At 42.9% G+C, this 22678-nt stretch overlaps 1 protein-coding gene across 5 annotated transcripts in view; it reads left to right on the top strand.

The window, feature by feature from the left end:
* The window catches only part of MARK3 (microtubule affinity regulating kinase 3), a 184123-nt gene that overhangs the window by 80101 nt on the left and 81344 nt on the right, over positions 1 to 22678 (top strand). For 4 of the 5 annotated variants that reach the window (XM_033951297.1, XM_033951300.1, XM_033951298.1 and 1 more), the window contains exons 8-13: positions 5586 to 5822; positions 5949 to 6068; positions 13646 to 13745; positions 15257 to 15369; positions 19160 to 19313; positions 22386 to 22603. In XM_033951297.1, coding sequence (XP_033807188.1) covers positions 5586 to 5822; positions 5949 to 6068; positions 13646 to 13745; positions 15257 to 15369; positions 19160 to 19313; positions 22386 to 22603 — 942 coding nt within the window. The remainder of the gene's footprint in view (positions 1 to 5585; positions 5823 to 5948; positions 6069 to 13645; positions 13746 to 15256; positions 15370 to 19159; positions 19314 to 22385; positions 22604 to 22678) is intronic. The other variant, XM_033951301.1, reaches the window with a different exon arrangement.

Below are 22678 nucleotides of genomic sequence, written 5' to 3'. Positions count from 1 at the left end.
GGTGGGACACTCTGATTAAACCTAAAAAGAAGACTCCACCTGCTCGCACCTACAGACAGCAGTCTTCCTACCAGCGCAGGTTCTCGGCCAGACCTCTCAACCCGCCTCAACAGCAGCCTCGCCGACCTCGTCAACAGCATCAATCTCAGGCTCGCTCACAGTCTCACCAACCTGCCAAGCCTCTCCCTCCGTCAAAACCATCTCAGCCCTTTTGACTTTTTCCTCCAGGGCTTAGCCAGTCTCCCATCATCATTGCCTCTTCCTCAGCCTATCGGAGGTCGCCTCCAAATCTTCCTCAGCCATTGGGAGGTCATCACATCAGACCAATGGGTCCTTAACATCATTCGCCACGGCTACTCTCTCAACTTCCAGACTCTTCCACCAGACAATCCTCCCGTAGAGTCTGTTTCTCACTCCTCCCAAACCCCCCTCCTCCTGAGGGAGGTCCAATCCCTCCTTCTTCTCAATGCCATCGAAGAGGTGCCTCCGGCCCAAAGGGGTCAGGGATTCTACTCCCGCTACTTCCTGGTTCCCAAGAAGACAGGAGACCTTCGTCCCATCCTCGATCTCAGGGACCTCAACAAGTGTCTGGTCAAGGAGAAGTTCAGAATGCTCTCCCTTGCCACGCTTTACCCTCTTCTCTCTCAACACGACTGGCTATGTTCCCTGGACCTCAAAGAGGCCTACACTCACATCCCAATCAATCCGACTTCACGTCGCTACCTACGGTTTCAGATACAGCACCGTCACTATCAGTACAAAGTGCTACCTTTTGGCCTCGCTTCATCGCCCAGGGTGTTCACCAAGTGCCTTATTGTGGTGGCGGCCTTCCTCAAGTCTCACAACCTCCAGGTGTTCCCCTACTTGGACGATTGGTTGGTGAAAGCACCTACGTCTCCACTTGTGCTACAAGCCACTCATCACACCATCTCTCTCCTCCATCTCCTGGGGTTCGATATCAACTACTCCAAGTCGCATCTGCTTCCCACACAGCGACTTCAGTTCATTGGAGCAGTTCTCGACACCACACTAATGAGGGCGTTTCTCCCCTCCGACCGTCAACGGACCCTGCTCCACCTCTGTCGTCAGGTGCTCCTTCATCACTCCATTCCTGCCCGACAGATGATGGTCCTCCTGGGCCACATGGCCTCGACGGTCCATGTGCTTCCTCTGGCGCGACTCCACCTCAGGACACCTCAATGGACTCTTGCCAACCAATAGTCACAGACCACGGATCTTCTTTCTCATCCCATCTCTGTGACATCGTCTCTTCAGCAATCTCTTCAATGGTGGTTGAACTCCTCAAATCTTTCCAGGGGTCTACTCTTTCATCTACCCCCTCACTCCATGATCGTAACTACGGATGCCTCCCCCTATGCTTGGGGAGCTCACCTGGGAGATCTACGCACCCAGGGACTCTGGACCCCTCAGGAGCGTCAACATCACATCAATTTCCTTGAACTCAGAGCCATGTTCTATGCTCTCAAGGCCTTCCAGCACCTTCTCTGCCCTCAGGTTCTTCTCCTGTGCACAGACAATCAAGTCGCCATGTACTACATAAACAAGCAAGGCGGCACCGGATCTAGCCTCCTTTGTCAGGAGGCTCTCCGCATCTGGACCTGGGCCACGGCCCGCAATCTCTTCCTCAAGGCTGTCTATATCCAGGGCGAACAGAACTCCCTGGCCGACAGTCTCAGCCGCATCCTTCAACCTCACGAGTGGACTCTGGACCCTTCAACACTCCACTCCATCTTTGCTCGCTGGGGCACTCCGCAGTTGGACCTCTTTGCAGCACCTCACAACCATCAGCTGCCCCAGTTCTGTTCCAGACTCTTCTCTCCTCATCGTCTGACCCCAGATGCATTCCTGCTCGACTGGACGGATCGGTTCCTCTATGCCTTTCCTCCACTACCTCTGATGTTGCGGACGTTATCCAAACTCCGCAGGGACAGGGCCACCATGATTCTCATCGCTCCTCGGTGGCCTCGCCAACACTGGTTCTCCCTCCTGCTTCAGCTCAGCTCCAGGGAGCCCATTCCTCTTCCTGTGTTTCCTACTCTACTTACGCAGCAACGTCAGTCTCTACTGCATCCCAATCTGTCTTCGCACCACCTGACAGCTTGGTTTCTCTCGGGCTGACCTCTCCAGAGAATCTGTCTCAGCCTGTCCGTCGCATTTTGGATGCCTCCAGGAAACTGGCCACCCTCCAATGTTACCATCAGAAGTGGACCAGGTTCTCCTCTTGGTGTCTACTGCATCATCACGATCCCACCTCATTAGCGGTGGAAACTGTACTGGACTATTTGCTCTCTCTGTCCGATGCTGGCCTCAAGTCTACCTCAATCAGAGTCCACCTCAGTGCCATCACTGCGTTTCATGAGCCTATCCTCGGAAAACCTCTCACGGCTCATTCACTGGTTTCCCGGTTCATGAGAGGCCTCTTCAATGTCAAACCGCCTCTGAAGTCTTCTCCTGTCGTCTGGGACCTGAATGTGGTTTTATCAGCCCTCATGAAACCCCCTTTTGAGCCTCTTGCCACAACTTCGCTCAAACTTCTAACCTGGAAGGTGCTTTTCCTCATTGCCATCACCTCTGCCAGGAGGGTTAGTGAGATGCATGCACTGGTCGCCGATCCACCGTTCACTGTTTTTCACCATGACAAGGTGGTTCTGCGTACCCATCCTAAATTCCTTCCCAAGGTGGTCTCGGCTTTTCACCTCAACCAGTCCATTGTGTTGCCTGTCTTTTTCCCTAAACCCCATTCTCATCCTGGGGAACAGGCGTTGCACATGCTGGATTGTAAGCGTGCCCTTGCATACTACCTTGACCGTACCAGGGCTCACCGCTCGTCCCCTCAGCTCTTTCTGACCTTCGATCCTAACCGTCTAGGTCGTCCTGTCTCTAAACGGACGCTTTCCAACTGGCTTGCTGCCTGTATCGCGTTCTGTTATGCTCGGGCCGGTCTCTCACTGGAAGGTGCTGTCACGGCCCACAGGGTCAGAGCTATGGCTGCTTCTGTGGCTTTCCTCCGTTCCACGCCCATCGAGGAAATCTGCAAGGCTGCCACTTGGTCCTCAGTTCACACGTTCACTACTCACTACTGTCTGGATGCCTTCTCCAGACGGGATGGACACTTCGGCCAATCTGTGTTACAAAATTTATTTTCCTAATGGCCAACCATCCCTCCTCCCTCTCTGTTAGCTTGGAGGTCACCCATGCGTTAAGAATATGCTGCCTGCTTGTCCTGGGATAAAGCACAGTTACTTCCGTAACAGGTGTTATCCAGGGACAGCAGGCAGATATTCTTACGTCCCACCCTCCTCTCCGGGTTGGCTTCTTAGCTGGCTTATCTTAACTGGGGACCACGCTCTCCTCCGTCGGGCGGGAAGGCACTCGCGCATGCGCGGTGCGGCCAACTAGAACTTTCTAGTTAAAAAGGTCCGTACCGGGGCTCCGTCGGTGACGTCACCCATGCGTTAAGAATATCTGCCTGCTGTCCCTGGATAACACCTTTTACGGTAAGTAACTGTGCTTTTTCAGTTTTATCAGTACTCTGGGATGTATACTATCTGGTCCGGGTGATTGCTACATGCTCTTGAATTTGTCAAATTGCCTCATTACATAACAACATAAGAATAGCCTTACTGGGTCAGACCCATGGTCCATTTAGCCCAGTAGCCTGTCCTCACAGTGACCAATCCAGATCGCTAGTACCTGGCCAAAAACCAAAAAGTAGCAACATTCCTTGCTAGCGATCCAGGGCAAGCAGTGGCTTCCCCCATGTCTGTCTCAATAACAGACTATGGACTTTTCCTCCAGGAAATTGTCCAAACCTTCCTTAAAATCAGCTATGCTATGCACTCTTACCACATCCTCTGGCAATGCGTTCCAGAGCTTAACTATTCTCTGAGTAAAAAATATTTCCTCCTATTGGTTTTAAAAGTATTTCTCTGTAAATTCCAATGTCCCCTAGTGTTTGTAATTTTTGACGGAGTGAAAAATCGATCCACTTGTACTCGTTCTACTCCACTCAGGATTTTGTAGACTTCAATCATATCTCCCTTCAACCGTGTCTTTTCCAAGGTGAAGAGCCCTAACCTTTTTAGTCTTTCCTCATACGAGAGGAGTTCCATCCCCTTTATCATCTTGATTACTGTTCTTTAAACCTTTTTTACTGCCGCTATATCTTTTTTGCGATAAGGAGACCAGAACTGAACACATTACTCTAGATGAGGTCGCACCATGGAGCAATAGAGTCATTATAACATTCTTAGTCTTGTTAACCTTCCCTTTTTAAATAATTCCTAGCATCTTGTTTGCTTATTTGGCCACTGTCACACACTGGGCAGAAGGTTTCATTGTATTATCTACAATGACACCCAGATCTTTTTCTTGGGTACTAACCCCCAGGTGGACCCTAGCATCCAGTAACTGTGACTTGGGTTATTCTTCCAATGTGCATCACTTTGCATTTGTCCACATAAATTTCATCTCCCACTTGGACACCCAGTCTTCCAATTTCCTAAGGTATACCTGCAATTTTTCACAATCTGCATGTGGGTTTTTTTTTTCCAGATATGTTTTATTGATTTTGCAAGAAAATACATAATACTCAAATATACATGGTGTACAACAAAGTGCCTGGAAACCAGAACTCATCCAAACTTCACCGTATACCTATCTGCATGCGTTTTAACAACTTTGAACAGTTTAGTGTCATCTGCAAATTTAATCACTTTGCTCCTTATCCCAATTTCCAGCTCATTTATAAATAAGTTAAATAAGCACAGATCCCAGTACAGATCCCTGTGACACTCCACTGTTTACTCTTGTCCATTGTCAAAAATTACCATTTAACCCAACCCTCTGTTTTCTATCTGATAACCAATTTCTAACCCACAGCTGAACTTAGTCACCTATCCCGTGACTCTTTAATTTTCTCGTCATCATTGAAAACCATTTTTGGCATTGGTATCTCTTCTACATATTCCCAGAGAATGCAGTAAAAGCAGTTAGCTTTGCAGGTTTTAAAAACAGTTTGGATAATTTCCTAAAAGAAAAGTCCAAAAGCCATTATTAAGATGGGACTTGCTTATTTCTAGGATAAGCAGCATTAAATCTGTTTTACTCTCTTTAGATCTTGTCCAGGTACCTGTGACCTGGATTGGCCACTGTTAGAAGCAGGATACTGGGGTTTATAGATCTTCTGTATGTTCCAGTTTGGCAGCTCTTATGTTCTTATGAAATATTGAAAGATACCTATAATAATCTCTCTCTCCTCTTTTGACTGAGTATTTAATCTAAGAGAAGTGGTTTTATATTTTTGTCTTCATTTTCCAATAAAAATTTGTGTTAGAAAAGATGACAGCCATGGTTTAAATTTATTCTTTTATATTTCAAGCTTTAATCGTTACTGATTTTTACAACTTTTCTTACATTATTGCTTGCATCGGTGGATCTTTTAGTTTTACATTTAAGTAATTGCTGGCTTTCTGAGAACTTTAAGAATACTTTGATTTTTATTATTTGTAGTGCAGACTGTTTTGACGTGTTTCTCTAAAAACGTTTTTTTTCTTGTCTTGCAGGCTGAAAATCTGCTACTAGATGCAGATATGAATATTAAAATAGCAGACTTTGGTTTTAGCAATGAATTTACAGTTGGTAATAAACTGGATACATTTTGTGGGAGTCCCCCATATGCTGCTCCAGAGCTCTTCCAAGGAAAGAAATACGATGGACCTGAAGTAGATGTTTGGAGCTTAGGTGTTATTCTTTACACTCTAGTGAGTGGATCTCTACCTTTTGATGGACAGAACTTAAAGGTATATTTCTAATTAAACCTAAGTTTCTTATGTACACAATATTTTGCTGTACAAGATCACGTTTTTGTAATTTTAAGGAAAATGACAAAACTTGGTTTGATAACACATGTCTTTGCCATCCCAAAGGAACTAAGGGAAAGAGTATTAAGAGGAAAGTACAGGATTCCTTTCTATATGTCAACTGACTGTGAAAACCTTCTGAAACGTTTCCTGGTGCTAAACCCAATCAAAAGAGGCACGCTAGAGGTAAAGCATAAAAGATGCATGCAGTTTATTATCCTAATTAATTCAGTAGTACTATTATGAGTAATCCAGTTATCAATTAGAAATATTCCCATCTGTTGGCTGACCCGAGTCTGCCTATTCATATATCATAGAACTGCTGCAATCAAATAACTGAATGGGGAATGACTTCAGTGATCTACTGTGTGGGACTGAGTGGGTCAAAAGTAGTTTATTGCTGTTTAAAGGATGATTTTTATGCTAGGTAAAATTTTATTGGGAGTTTACTATGGTTTTGATGTCTGATAGCACCTTAGTTTGTAGTATCATTTGTAATTTGATATACCTCCTATACCTGAAATGTAATTCTAAACAGTCATTGAAAAAGTGTGGGATAAATACAATTTAATTTAAATTTCTGTATCACTCTATCAGTACAAGCTGAAGCGATTTACAAGTGAAGAAGCCCATCTAATATAATAAAGCCCTAAGCGCGCATGCGCACTCCCACCTGCGTGCTCCTGTTTTCCGTGCGCTGTAGGGACCCACAGGTAGGAGCGTGCATGCGCGTGGCGGCGCGGAGCCTTGCGGCCGCCGCGGCTCTTGCCGTCTGAAGGATAAAGCCAAGAAGCACAAAATCTATAAGGAGCACATCTGAAGATCTTATGAGTAGGCTGTAAGTTGCAGTATATAGTACTCCCTCCCTCCCTTCCTGTAAGTTTGCTGCTGCCGTCCTTCCCCAGAACCCACGCTCGCGACAGCAGAAAGAAGAGGCCATACAGCGCCGCGTCTCCCGCGGCTTCGGAGTGTGAACTGGCCAGGGCGACGTCAGCGGGGGCCGGACCAGAGCTGGAAGGGAGAGGAGCTGCTCTCCTTCCTCCCCCAATGGACTTTAATTCCTGGCTCCCAGGCTTCTCCTCCTCCGGCTGGGCCCGCGTAAAAAACCCAAAAACCCTCAGAGCTCGCTTCGGGTCCGGCAAGGGCTGCAGGTCCTGAAACCTTCCGAAAGCAGCGTCTGCAGCACTCTACACACGCTGCTTCGGGGCCTTCTACTGCCCTGATTTGCTGGGCAGTAGAAGGCCCCGAAGCAGCGTGTGTAGAGTGTTGTAGACGCTGCTGGAATCGGAAGGTTTGTCGGGTCCGCGGGAAGGGAAGGGGGGGGGGTGGTAAGGAACTAAGGGAGCCGGCCAGACCGCGGGAAGGGTAAGGGGGGTAGGGGAAACGCTGCTGCAGCACAGGGAAGTGGTGTGGGGGGAGGGAAATTGAGGGGGAGGGAATGCTGCTGTGGCTGCTGCACAGGGAAGTGGTGGGAGAGAAATGCTGCTGCATAGGAGGCAGGGAGAGAGACAGATAGATAGAAAGAAAAGAAGAAAGACATAGGGGCAGGGAGAGACACAGAAAGACAGACAGACAAAGGGGGCCAAGTAGAGAGACAGACAGCAGGAGGGAGAGAGAGACAGAAATAAAGACACACAGACATATATTCTAGCACCCGTTAATGTAACGGGCTAAAATACTAGTACAGTAATAATGGGGATTTACAGATAAGGGCCACGGCCCAACTAGTCTGCCCACCTCAATAACCCTCCCCTACTTAACTCTGTGAAGAGATCCCACGTGACAATCCCATTTCTTCTTAAAATCAGGCACGCTGCTTGCCTCGATCACCTGCAGTGGAAGATTATTCCAGTGATCAACCACTCTCTCAGTGCAAAAGTATTTCCTGGTGTCACCGTGCAATTTCTCAGGGGTGGGAAATTGCAAGGTGACACCAGGAAATACTTTTTCACCGAGAGAGTGGTTGATCACTGGAATAATCTTCCACTGCAGGTCCGCGCATGCCCGAGTGCCTTCCCGCCTTATGTAGGCGCGTGGTCCCTCAGTTTCTTAGTTTCCGCAGAGCTAAGACGACACGTTTCTCAACACTTGTTGAAATTTTTTCATTCGCTGTCTTCCCACTCTCGTGGAATTTTGACTTTCTTGTCATTTCTTTTTTCTTTTACTTTGTTTTATTCATTTGAGTTAAAAAAAAAAAATCGTAAAGATTTTTGTTTTTTCCCTCTTGCGGGTTCGGCCTTGCATGGCCAGTTCAACCACCTTGGCCTCAGATTTCAATCTAGCTGGGGCCGTTTTTCCGTCGATGTCCCGCCCACAGACAGATTTTAAAAAGTGCGGTCGCTGTGCTCGGCCCAGTTCAGTTACTGACCCGCATCGCTGGTGCCTCCAGTGCATGGGGCCTGAGCACCATCTGGAAACTTGTTCCCGCTGTTCTTCCCTTCAAAAAAGAACATTGAAGAACCGCCTGATTCAGTGAAAGCTACTCTTCGGTGTTGCAAGTTTACATAATCTGAGTCCAGCTGTCTTCTTTCAGCATAGCCTCCTCTTCCCCACTGCTGGAAATCTTTGATGCCTCATGAACCATTTCATCGATGTGCCTCTCTTTCGCATGGATGCTTCTCAGTCTTGCCATCTTCTCTCTGTTTCTTTACTTCCTTCATGAGGGATTCACTGAAGACAGCTTGCACATGGAACCACTCCCTTTGCTTGAGTAACATTTTCTGTCTGCACAAGAGACAGAAGCTGTAACCTGGGTAGCAGCTTTGGTGACACATTTCTCAGCTATACTATGTTTGCAGAAGTACTTAACACCTGGAAGAAAAAAGAAAGAGCAGAAAAATCCTGTCAAAGCAATTCCCTGTTCCTGGGTGGGGGGGAATTAGCACCAAACAGAAGAGACTTTCCTCAACAGCTATTTGTGCCCTAATCTGATCTTATGCCCTGAAATGCAACCTTAAATACTGATCTAGACTAAAACACTTTTTTGCATGAAACCCTAACAGAGACTCTAAAGCAGGGGTGATCAACCTTTTGGCTTCCCTGGGCCGCATTGTAAGAAAAAATTTGTCTGGGGCAACACAAACACTAACGCTAGCTGATGAGCAAAAAAAGGTTAAGCAGGTCCCAAATTTGCAATCACTAATATAGAAGATGTACATATCTAATAATAAACCTTCTTCATTAAAGGGACACCATGGAGAGGAACCCAAAAAGCAGTAATACTTACCCTGACTGAGCGATCCTTCATGTGCGCCACTGACAGTGGAAGCCTGGTTTTCCTATTAGAGCTACGGTGAGCCTCATCAGAGGCAAGCCTCATCAAAGCGAGCATGCTGAAGCAGCAGTCAGCGGCACACGTGGAGGATTGCCCGGTCAGGGTAAGTACTCTTCTTTTTTGGGTTCCTCTCTACAGATATGATACATAACTGAGGTGCAAACCAAATGGCAATTTCATGTTATTAAAAATGACCTTTCTTTCTCAGTCTGCAGCAATCCAAAATGTGGAAAATCAACCACTCGTCTACCTGTCTCTTTCAGTCTCTACATCTTAGCTCCAATTCAAGAAAATTTACTTGCTGCTTTTGGCTTTCCATGAACTAGGAAGTTTTTAATTACACTGCTGTGTTGAGTGGATCATCACTTGTTGCATATTAATTGCATGTAGCAGGGGGTCCAAAAATCAGATTTGGTCACTTCCATGGCCCTCTCTAGCTCACTCATAATTTATTAAGATTTGAAGAGGGCATGAGAGCTGAGTTTGGAGAGCCTTGGTGAACCTAACACCCAATAAAGTGCAAAAAAGGAATTTATAATAAAAATAAATCTCCTGCAGCTGATTGATTTGTGATGGGGAAGTTTCGCAGGTGAGGGGTAGACCATTTTTTTTTTAAAAATAAATTTGTAAATAACAGCAGCCTATGATATATTCAATAACGCTAGAGCCATCATCGTGTTGACCCTCAGCATTTTAATGAATATCTCATTGGCTTCTTAGCTTGCTGATTAGCTTCTTAGTTTGGACACCTTGCTGGGCTGTGGGTTGGACACCCCTGCTCTAAAGGCTACACTATTGCCTAACTGATTTTGCTGAACTAAAAAAAGAGAACTGCAATGAAATAACCTACTGAAACCCAAGTTTACCTTTCTGAAGTTTGAATACCAGCGCAAGGTATTCCAATGGATGTTTCTTTTCCTTAGCAGAGCAGATCTTCCCTCAGAGGCAGACAGTAGTTCACAGGTTGCTGTGAAAACTATCTTTAATGCTGAGCCTCTACAATCTCTTAGAACTAGACTTATTGAGGGTTAGGCACTAGGCCAGCAGTCCTCCCCTCAAGGGTCACCTTGTGGAGTCTGATCTCTTAAGAAAATCCTCACTGGGAAAGGAGGCGGAGTTGAAAGATGTAGATGGCATCGTTCTGCAGTCAGTTCATGACCAGAATCAGTCCAAAATCCTTTGCCCTTCTAAAAAGAAAATTATCAAGGTAAGAACCTAATTTTCCCTTATCTTTTATTTAAGTATCTATATACCACTTATAGCCTAAGTGGTTTACATGCAGGTACTCAAGCATGTTTCCCTGTCTGTCCCGATGGGCTCACATTCTATCTAATGTACCTGGGACAGTGAGGGATTAGGTGACTTGCCCAGGGTCACAGGGAACAGTGTGGGATTTGAACCCACAACCTTGGCTGTAGCTCTAACCACTGTGCCACACACTCCCCAGTGTTATGGAGGAGCAGTGTTAAATTTTTGCAAATTGGGCAACTACTTTTTTACATGAATTAGTGAGATTTTGTTTTTATTCTGTCTTCACCTTTCCCTTACTTATACATACAATTTGATGTTCTGGTTTGTACTATTGTCACATGAATATTTTGTTAACTTTTAGATTTATCCTCAAAGATGCTTATTCTTATAAAGAGTACTTTTGTCTGACAGAAGAAATGTCTTCTTTGAGATAGAACTAAGATAAGGATTTGAACAAGGGTTTAATTGAAATGCACTGTTTTTCTGAATAATCCTCACCATATGTGTGTATGTATTAAAGTCCTCAATTAGCCCATTATAGCTTCTTAATTTGGAAGAGCTGATGCTGCTGACTCTTTCGTTTCATTGTGCATTCAAGACATACAATATCTCCTTGTTCCTGGTGAAGGAAATATTGTTAAGTTTGTTTTGGTTTTTTCCCTTTGTTATTTTGAAGTCTGCAGTAGGCGGTAAGTCTGTTCAGTAGCACAGTGTACCCCATTTGCTGAGCCTTATGTGTGTCGGTGCTACCAAATTTTCACCCCAACCCCCACCCCCAAACAGATTATTGAAGTTGGTTTGGTGTTGGGGAGGGGGCTCCCTGGCAGTGTGCCAAACAGAAAAAACTCTGGGTTTAAACAGGACAATTCCTTTTTAAGTTCAGTATACTCTCACTAATAGACCTAGGAGTTGATGAGTTAAAATGCTATCACCTTTTTGTTAAATTCTCTGGTGCGTTGAATAAACCCCAGTCCAGTATAACTAGTATGTATGCTCTAATCACAGAGCAAAAAACCTAGGTGACGGAAAAAGTCTCAGAAGGTACACAAAATCATCTCTAATACACCCAATGAAGTGAGCTGAAATTCTCTAGCTCTACTTCATACCGTTAATCTTAGGCAAAAAAACCCCTTCACCATGCTTATTCAAACCAGCAAACAAAAATAACAGTCCTAAACAGTACTTACCGTATATAATCAAATATAAAGCGGAATTTTGGGGCCCAAAAATGGGGATCCCGGTTTATATTCAAGCCAACAATACATCCCCTCCCAGAATTATTGCAGACAGGCTCTGCCCCCTGCCCCCTTCTTTCCCTAGCCTCATACCTCATCTTGTTGAAACCCCGGTGGAGGCGCAGCGGGCAGGAGCGAACTTTCCAAGTTTCTGCCCTGCTGCTAACCGGTTGCCGTGAGTTTCTTCATCCGCTGAGCGGCACGATCAGGAGCACTCCTGCTCATACCACTCAGCGGCCGAAGAAACTCGCAGCAGCCGGTTAGCAGCAGGGCAGGAACTTGGAAAGTTCACTCCTGCCCGCTGCGCCTCCACTGGGGATCGGCAAGATGAGGTATGAGGCTAGGGCAGAGCCTGGGAGGGAGGATGCAGAGTCTGATGGGGGAAGGAAGGAAGGGTGCTGGGTGAAGAGCCTGATAGGGGAGGGAGGGAAGGAAGGGGGCTGGTGCAATGCCTGACAGGGGAAAGAGGGAAGGGTGCTGGGTGCAGTGCCTGGCAGGAAGGGAGCTGGGTGAAGTGCCTGACAGGGGTAGGGGGAAGGGGTTAGGTGCAGAGCTTGGCTGGGTATAGAGCTTGACAGGGCAGGGCACTTGAATATTAAGCCACCCGACTTATATTCGAGTCAACCATTTTTATTTTTTATTTTTTTTCTCCTTTTGAGGAGGAAAAAGGAGGTCTTGACTTATATTCAGATCGACTTGTATTCAAGTATATACAGTATATGCCTTAAACTGTTAGTGTTGCCTTAAGCTACTGGTGCTTCACTCCAGCAGTGAAAAGAGCAATCAAAAACAGTACTCATATGCTTTAAGTTGTTATACTATAGAAAACTGCTGGTATTACTTGAAATAACATTAAGCTCAGGATCCCCCAGTAGTGGCTGTCGTTTCGTGGCTGTATTGCCGCTGCTTCAGGGCTTAAGATCCTCTAAAAAAATAAATAAATAAATAAAATAAGAAGCGTCTTCAATGTGTATCTCTATCCTTGCTTTACTCAAAAAGAAGCACAACTGCAACAGAGCAAACAAAGCACATATACCTGGAACAAGAAATGTTCTCACTCAATGCTGTAAGGCAGTTTGGCGTCACGGCACTCAAATCTGCAGTCAAGCCTAATTACTGTCGAGAGGCTGAAGCTAGAGAATGACACGGATATAAAATATGTCCCCGTGAGCCCTTCCCCATCCCGTAACTGCAAGCTCAGTCCCTGCCCCCAAATATATTCCCCACCAAAGTGTACAGTGTCTGTTCCTCTCCACTCCCCTTCGCCTGGTCCAGCAGCCCCGTCTCGCCCCACTGCCGCAGTCCAGCAGCTCCTGCCCTCCCTTCCTTCCCCTTACCTTTGCTGGCTTACTTTCATTTTCATCTTAATGAGCCGCCGTAGCCTTGAAGTCGCTTGCGGCTGCCGGAAAGTCCTCTGACGCAACCGGAAACTTGAAGTTGCGTCAGAGGACTTTCCGGCAGCCGCACATGGCTTCAAAGCTCCAGCGGCTTGTTAAGATGAAAATTAAAGTAAGCCAGGGAAGGAAGGAGGGAGAGAGATGCCTGGACCGCGATTGGGAGGAAGGTGGGAGGGGGCTGCTGGACCGCACGATCTTCAGTGCGATTCTCAGTTAACTGCGGGGAGAAGGTCACCTTCTATCTTAAAAGTTGTGTAATGTGACATTTTATTTGAAGGAAGGAAGCCTTTTACTACAACACCTTTTGGATAGATTAGTGCACTATTAGTGACTTCACAGACAGACAGGTTTTCAGATAAATAAGCATGAAGGAAAAATGTATACACTGAATAAATTTTAGCTCATGCATATTTATATTGCAGAAGACTTTGGGGGTTACCAGGACATTTGTAGCTTTCTTAAGCATAATCAGATAAAACAACTTGCACGGTTTAGTGTTTACTCTTTTGGCTTTGTATTGGTGTGGTTTAGTATTTATGTTTAATTTATAACAGTTTGATTTATGGATCTGATATCTACAGATACTAATAAACATCTCTTTTCTAGCAAATTATGAAGGATAGATGGATCAATGCAGGTTATGAGGAAGATGAACTTAAACCTTTCGTTGAACCAGAACTAGACATCTCAGACCAGAAGAGAATAGGTAATTTGTTGCTGGTATATTGATCAATAAGCATGCAGTATATGCTAAAACACAACTCTTAATTCAGAGCTGTATTGCTACTCAAAATACAGAAAACAGCATCCTATATTGGATTTCCTATCTGGAATATGTATAACTCTGCAATAGTCTATAGATATTTTGGCCTAAATAGATAAGAAATACTTTTTAAACATCTGATGCATATATAAGCAACAATTTTGTTGCATATATATATATATATATACGAACACTGAATTTTGAAATACTGTACGTCCTACGGGAATTAATTCAGGAGCCTAGTTCTACAACTCAATTTTTTTGCATTTTAAGTTGTGTTTTAACCCCAGAGAAGTTAGCAGGGAGTGTGTGGTGCAGTGGTTAGAGCTACAGCCTTGGCACCCTGAGGTTGTGGGTTCAAATCTCGCACTGCTCCTTGTGACCCTGGGCAAGTCACTTAATCCCCATTGCCCCAGGTACATTAGATACAGTGGAAGCCCATCGGGACAGTTAGGGAAGAATGCTTGAGTACCTGATTAATTTGTAATCTGCATAGAATTTTAGGATATGCAGAATATAAATTATTTAAAATAAAGCAAAGCTCTCATCCAGAACCTATGTCCCAAACAAGAAGTTAATTGGCAGTTATGAATGACTTAGAATTGATATAAATGCTAAAGTTGACTTTGTGTAGTGCCATCATAGCACACCACATTAAATCTGTGCGTTCTGCCTACATATATTTATATATACATGTAGAAGTAGCTTTTTAAAATGCTATGCCAATGTATAAAAAGGGGCTTTTTTCCCTTTACTCATTATAACCCTTATAAAATGACCACCTTTATTGCTAATCTAATGGAGATGCAACTTTCTCATTTAGGTCCTAATTCACTTCATCCGTTTGGAGGAGGGAGAGCTTAGTGATTCATGCCCTTAAGCACTGTACACTCAGTTAATACATGTATGTAGAGCAGGGGTGCCCACACTTTTTTTGCTTGCGAGCTACTTTTTAAAATGACTAAGTCAAAATGATCTACCAACAATAACATTTTTTAAAATACAAAGCACACCGTATGCATAGAAAATGTTAATTATCATTTATATTTGGGGGTTTTTTCCAAGAGGTCAAGGCAGATTTCTCCCTGCTTTTTCGATGCTAGGCGCGTAGAAGCGCCAGACCCACAAGCCTCCCCCCCCCTCCGACGTCAAAGAGGAAGTTCCGGGCCAGCCAGGCAGCGATTGGCTGGCCAGGAAATTTCCTCTCAGACGTCAAAATTGACATCAGGGGGGCAGGAAGGCTGTGGGACCGATGCTTGTACATGCCTGGCCTGACTTCAGGGAAGCAGAGAGAATAGAACGCAAAGGCAACACGAGTCCATCATGGAGCTTAAGATGGGCTCCATGATCGACTCGCGTGCCTTTGCAATCTACTGGTCGATCGCGATCAACCTTTTGAGCACCCTTGATGTAGAGTATACAAAACCAGGAAACTTGCGTTTGCTTTTTTCTAGATGTTATGGTGGGAATGGGATACTCAAGAGAAGAAATCCATGATTCGCTTAGCAAAATGAAATATGATGAGATCACAGCTACATATTTATTGTTGGGGAGGAAGTCCTCAGAGGTAAGACAAGAATTGTATTAGTAAACATTACACTTTTTTATAATGCAGAACTTACAAAACAGAAATAAATTACTCTGTTAATTTTAATTGGTGAAACTAGACAGGCATAATGATTTGATCTTTACTTTTCCTTAGTCAGTATGTTCATCAGCTCTTCACCTGATGATTTCCCTCTTTGGGACAGATTGATACCTAGCTCATCCATTTTCAGGCTTCATTTTCTAAACATGTTCTAAATTTGTTTAGAGCAGGGATTAAAAGCTTGCAAGTCAAATAAGGAGACTTAGATCTTTTTATTTATTAAGATTAATTTACCCTACCGCCTTTTTGAAGAAATTTATCCAAGGCAGTGTACAGCAGAATAAGCCAGACAATAGACATTTACAGTAGTGAAAAGTATTAAAATACTAGTACAATGTCAGCATGATGCACAGTTAAACACCTTAATAGACAAAATAAGATATAAACAAGGGTGCAGCATAGACATATGTTAGCCATTCTTATTTTCTCCCATTACTCAAACTTAAGAAAGAATTGAGCATGCAGTTAGGAAAGGTATATGAAAATGATAGGGGAATGGAAAGATGTTAGTGAAAACAGTGTTTCCAGTGCAAAAGGTGAGACATTATAGACAATAGGGTTATTTCCCCATACTCACATGCTCTGTGGAAGGAATCCACTCTGGACATTTCACTCTGCCTTCCCTGATTGGTTTGGCACCCTCTACAGTCAGTGCCTAAGCACCGAGAGGCACCATCTGTTTGTGCTGACTCATTTGAATAAGCAGGGTGCTCCTGTTTCTAGGGCCCAGATATCCAGATGGATCCGTAGGGCTATTTCGTTAGCCTACATTCTTTCTTGGTCCCCTGTTTCTGTTAAGGCACTTTCTACCAGGAAGTGTGGCTTTTTTGTGGTCCAAAGCTAGATCTGTCCCTCCTGAAGAGATTTGCAGGGCAGCAACGTGGTTTTTTCTTCCCATGTTTCCAAGTTTTACAGAGTGGATGTTGCTGCAAGGCAGAAGAAAAGCCTTCTCAGATTTCAGCGGATTCAGAACACCGCAGCTAAACTAATCTTCAAAAAAAGCAAATTCGATCATGTCTCCCCGCTTCTGTCTAAGCTTCATTGGCTCCCAATCATCCTCAGGGTTCACTACAAATGTGCCTGTCTAGCCTTCAAATCTCTCCACGGCATCCTTCCTCCTCTCTTTCCACTATCCTGGCTCTTCTCGAGTCCTGACTCCTCCAGATCCTCTCAAAATTTCAAACTATCCTTCCCCTCCTTAAAAGGCATATCCCAAACAGGAAAACTTGGAACATCCGTCCTCTTCAGGATCACCGAGCTGTGGAACAGCTTTACTGCCCATCTTCGGAGTTCGTCCTCCCTCCAACACTTCAGAAAACATCTGAAAACCTGGCTTTTCTCCAAAATGTAACTCCCTCCCTCTCCATTATTCTAAGTCCCCCTTTTCCTTTCTGTTCACCAATTCTCTCCCTCCTTCCATTGTAGTTCCCTTATTGTTTTATTCTGTAAACCGTGTCGAGCTCCACTCCTGTGGAGATGACGCGGTATATAAACTTAAGGTTTAGTTTAGTTTAGGACTCGGCCTTCGAGTCCTCAATCTTAGGGGCCGGCGTAGCAAGCCCACCCTAGCTGTTTGGGGGGGCCTGCTTTTGTACGTCCCTGTTGTCTAGAATATCTCACCTATTGCACTAGAAAAAGAGATTATGTACTTACCCTGGTAAGCTTTTTTCCAGTAGATAGGTGAGACATTCTAGACTCCCCGCCCTGGCTTTTCTGCACCTATTTACAGTTTGACTGTTTATGCTTCTCCAAGCTATTTCTTGGAGGCCTTTCAGCCCTTGAGGATTGGGAAGAATTTATTTCTGTGTTCATTTTCTTGGGGAATTGTGCTTCGTTCCTATGGTGTCTGTGTTAGTGGTTAATGGTTAGTGGTTAATGACAAATTTCTCTGACCTCACTTCAACCTGATGTACTTCCAAAACACTTCCAGATAAACCTGACTAAACTTAGCATGCCAATGTAATTTCAAAAGTTCTCTGTAAAGTCGCTGTCTGAATACAGGCTCTTCCCTTGAAAACCGCTTAGAACTGTTTGTGGTATGGCGGTATATAAAAAATAAAGTTATAATTATTATTTCATTACTTTCAGCAGAACTCTTTGTTTAGCCTGTTATTACAGGTGCCTCTACTTCACATAAGTGGGTGCCTCTCGGTGCTTGGGTACTGACTGTAGAGGGCGCTAAACTGATCAATGAAGTACTACAGAGGCATTGTGAAAAATCTGGAGTGGATTCCTTCTGCAGAGCATGTGAGTATGGGGAAATAACCCTATTGTCTAGAACAGTGTTTTCACAACCCTGTCCTGGAGAACCACCAGCCAGTCGGGTTTTTGGGACAGCCCTAATAAATATGCATGAGAGAGATTTGAATATAATGGAGGTGACAGGCATGCAAATCTACTCCTTGCATATTCATTAGGGCTATCCTGGAAATCTGATTGGCTGGTGGTCCTCCAGGACAGGGTTGGGAACCACTGGTCTAGAATGTCTCGCCTATCTACTGGAAAAGAGCTTACCAGGGTAAGTACATAATTTCTTTTTAAGGGCACTTAAGACGATGTTTGTTTTCAGAATGCAAATGCTATAGTTGCATTTATTTTGAAATTCTTTTCCTCAGAGTAGCATTTTTTTTTGCAATACTGAAATCTGAAATTTTAGGGGTTGTATTTGATAAAAAACTAACCTTCCATAACCATATAAGTTCTGTAATTAAATCATGTTTTTTCAAGCTGCAACTGATCCGCTCAATCTCTTAAGTTCTTAGAACCAAAATCCATTAACATTCTGGTACATTCATTAATCATTGCGAAATTAGATTACTGCAATAGCTTATTTACAGGAGTACCCCAGAAAGAATTAAAATGTTTACAAATAATTCAAAATGCCGAAATAAAATTAATAACAAAATCTAAAAAAATGATCGTTATCCCCCCTACTTCAAAATGCCCATTAACTGCCAATTAATCAAAGAATTTCTTACAAAATCTCTCTCATTACATTTAAAACAATTCATTCTAAACTGCCCCAATTTATTGATAAATATCTTATACCATATGACCCACCCCGCAGTCTTAGATAATCTAATCATAAATTGCTAACGGTTCCCTCCCTTCATATAATAGGAACCAAAAGGCATGACATTTTCTCAGTCATAGCCCCTCAACTTTAGAATACCCTACCAGCTCTTATTAGAGAAAAAGCTAATCTCGAACGTTTCAAAAGCCTACTCAAGTCATTTATTTAAAGAAGCTTTTAACATTTGATTTAAATTTTACAGTATCCTTTTTAACTCCCTTAAGGAATTAAGCAGCAACGAGCCCTTTCCTTTTGTTTTTTTTCCTTATTTGTCTTTCGTTCCTATCCAAATTTTATTTTTAACTATTTTCTTTTGTCTCCCGTCTGTCTGTCTCATTTATCCCTTTTTAATATGCCAATTATTAGTTGATGTTTCTTTGTAATTTGTTTTTTTGTTGTGTTGGGGTTTTTTTTGTAAATATTAATGGTATTGTTAATGGCATTTTTATTATGCTCATGCTCATGTTGTGGCCCTCAAGGACTACATTTAGAAAGACTTATACTCATTTGTATAATTTGGAGGCAGAACTACATTTTTAAATCCTTTTCATACTTTGCATGAGAAATTGATAATAAAGAATATATATAAAATGGCACTTACATCTTCGGTTGTAACTGTATCTGTATTCTGTTTAGCTGGATGCAAGTGACTCAAGTTCTAGCAGCAATCTGTCACTTGCTAAAGTTAGACCAAGTAGTGATCTCAACAATAGTACTGGACAATCTCCTCATCACAAAGTACAGCGAAGCACCTCTTCCACACACAAACAGCGGCGGTACAGTGATCACGGTGAGTGAAAAGGATTCAGTAATGACTCCTGAAAGTATGTAGTTTTCATCATAGGCAAAATATCAGCTTTTTAAAGATCACTTTAATACACAACTTTCGGCTGGGAGAAGAAATTCCAACTACAGCCCAGACAAATGGAATTTAGATCGCCCTTATACTTTAGTTCTTAAGGGACTGATGGTCTATGATAACAGGGTTGTAAAGAGAAAAGGAGAAGAAAATGAAAGGGGAGAGTATTTACTAGCTGCAAATGAAGTAAAATGGTGCCATAATCCCAGCAGGAGCCAGTTCTCATTGAGCTAAAAGTCTGTTAATCTGTTATGAGACAGGTAGACCAGGGTCAGTATAGGTCTGGAGATGGGAAGTGGGAAGATATCAGTTTTTTGTTTTTTTTTAGAAATCATGAAGCATAGTTTTTTTAATGGTTTTTTTTTTTCCCCTATGTACCGTATGTATTATAATTTGTATGTGTAATAGAAAATAGACTAGATTTCATGGTCCATGATTACTGAGAAATTGACTCAATTATAAAAACTAAGAGTATGGCTTAAATAGATTTTATAAAATAGATTTAGATATCACAATCGTAAATTTCTTCAGGAGCCTCAGTAATGCCACCCCTACTGATTCAACTTCTCAATATTGACAGGGATTTAAACATCATGTCGTCACTGTTTCTTTACCACCAAACTTATATATTTCTCTATTTCATATTCTTAATATTTCATTTATAAACGATACATTTCACTTCAGTATATTTCACTTAACAACCAGATCAAATGGGATTCAGCGACTGACATGCATGTTTCGCTTGCTGTATCAAGGTCTCACCTCTTTCACATCATGCTGCTGACATCTTTCCCAGTGGAAACTGAAAGTTTGTAGTGGAAAGACGTCAGCAGCATGATGTGAAAGGGATGAGACCTTGATAAAGCAATCCAACGAAACATGCATGTAAGTCACAGAATCCCCTGTTTGATCTGGGTGAAGATGAGTGAAATGTACTGTTTATAAATGAAATATTAAGAATATGAAATAGAGAAATATATAAGTTTGGTAAAGTGGGGCGGGTGAGACATGTTTAAAACCCTGCCAATGGTGATAAGTTGAATCAGTAGGGGTGGCATCGCTGAGGTTCCTTAAGAAATTGAAGATTGTGATATCTGAATCTGTATTATAAAATCTATTAAGCAGTACACTTAGTTTTTATAACTGAGTGAATATACTGTTTTGAATATTTTATGAGTTGCCTTCTTTGTGGATTACTGAGAAATTGAGGCATAAATAATTATGCAAATGGATCATTCCATGTGAAGTGGACCAAGAGCCCACGCTCAACCCCCATGAAATCCAACCAGATTTTACAGGGGTGTTGTCTAGAGTCTCAAATGAAACTCTGCAAATTTTTTTGGATCTGTCTCAATTTGGTCAGGAGCTAAGGGTGGTTGAACAAAAGCAATGGATCCACTCCCATGCCTCGTGTGACCTAAAACGCCAACTTTGCTTAAGCACTGCGACAGAAGGAAACTACCTAGGAGTCTGAGATTTTGCAGTTTGGTACACCACTTTGGGGCAAGTTTCTGTGCCAAGTTTGAAATCTTTTGCAAACATGCTTCCATTTCTACAGGTCAGCAAAGTAGGCAAAAAAATTCACGAATGAAAATTTTTAATAGTTTGGCTCCATACTGCTGCTGGTAGGTAAGTCAGTTGAGGGTACAACTTTACCAGCAGACATGTACCATGAGGTACTGCCAAGATTTGCAATATGAGCTTTTACAGTCAAGTGAATATGAAGATATGACCATCCCCAAAATGGCTTTATGCATTTATGCAAATTTTCACCGTTTTTCAGATTCAAATATCTCTAATGTGTAGGGTTGTTTTTTTAAAAAATATCATTTGAAAGAGCATGTGTGTTTTTTTTTTTTTGCTACAGAGGCTATCTTGTTTCATCTTGAACCCGACCTTTCTTTGGTGAGAATTGATGGTTTAAAGATAAGCATTATTTGCTTACGTAAACATGTTAAGTTGAAGGGTCATTGGCACTTCATTGTAAATGTGCAGTGGAACTATATTGATCTGAAAACTCATAACCAAGCTTTGCCAGCCACAAGTACTCGTCTCATACTATGCTCAGCGTTTAACAACTTACTGTGCACTTTTACAAGATGACGGTCAAAACATGCATTGGCTTGCACAAACTACTTACTGAGTGCAAGCCCAAACACAATCATGTGATTCTCAAGAATGTACGCATAGCTGTAGTAGTATGGCTGATACATGCAGCTTTTCTGAACATGTTCTGACTTGCAACTATCACAGCACAGTGGCTGTATGAACAAGTCTGGCTTTCAGGTTCATCATGACCTTATAACACCATATAAATCTGAAAAACATTGAAAATTTGCTTAAATGCATAAAGCCATATTTTTGGATGGTCATATCTTCAGCTTCACTTGACTGTAAAAGCTCATATTGCAAACCTTGGAAGTACCTCATGGTACATGTCTGCTGGCAAAGTTGTGTCCTCAGCTGACTTACCTACTAGTGCCAAAAATTTTCATTCGTGAATCTTTTTGCCTACTTTGCTGACCTGTAGAAATGGAAGCACATTCACAAAAGATTTCAAACTTGGCACAGAAACTTGCCCCAAGGTGTTGTATCAAACTGCAAAATTTCAGACTCCTAGGTAGTTTCCTTCTGCCGCAGTGCTTAAGCAAAGTTGGCATTTTAGGTCACACGAGGCATGGGAGTGGATCGATTGCTTTTGTTCAACCACCCCTAGCTCCTGACCAAATTGAGATCCAAAAACTTTTGCAGAATTTCATTTGAGACCCTAGACAACACCTCTGTAAAATTTGGTTGGATTTCAAGGGGGTTGAGCGTGGGTGGTTTTCAGTATTGGTCCACTTGACATGGAATGACCCAAAAGATAGACGTTATGAATACAGTCATAAGATATATTAAAGAATTAGAATTAGTGCAGGATACTTAAGTGTTGTCTTTGTTCATCTAGTTGTAGCTATTAAGTTTTTTACTTCATCAAGAGATTAACAGTTTTTTCCTCTTTAGCTGGACCATCAATCCCTCCAGTTGTGGCTTATCCAAAAAGAAGCCAGACTAGCACCACAGACAATGACCTCAAGGAAGAAAGCATTCAGTCCAGGAAATCTAGCACTAATGCTACTGGAGGAAAAGGAGTAACTCCACCTAGCCCTATGCTAGGAAATGCTAATAACCCAAATAAGGCAGATATTCCTGAGCGCAAAAGGAATTCTCTTGTCCCCAGTGTAAGTACAAAAACCCTCATTAACTGTACAACTTTCACCATTAAGAGATCACCATGTCATAAAAAGAAATCCCTT

The sequence above is a fragment of the Geotrypetes seraphini genome, chromosome 7 (assembly GCF_902459505.1).
Source record: "Geotrypetes seraphini chromosome 7, aGeoSer1.1, whole genome shotgun sequence".
NCBI classification, from domain to species: domain Eukaryota; kingdom Metazoa; phylum Chordata; class Amphibia; order Gymnophiona; family Dermophiidae; genus Geotrypetes; species Geotrypetes seraphini.
Note: the sequence above shows the minus strand (reverse complement) of the source record. Positions and strands in the feature narration are given on the sequence as shown.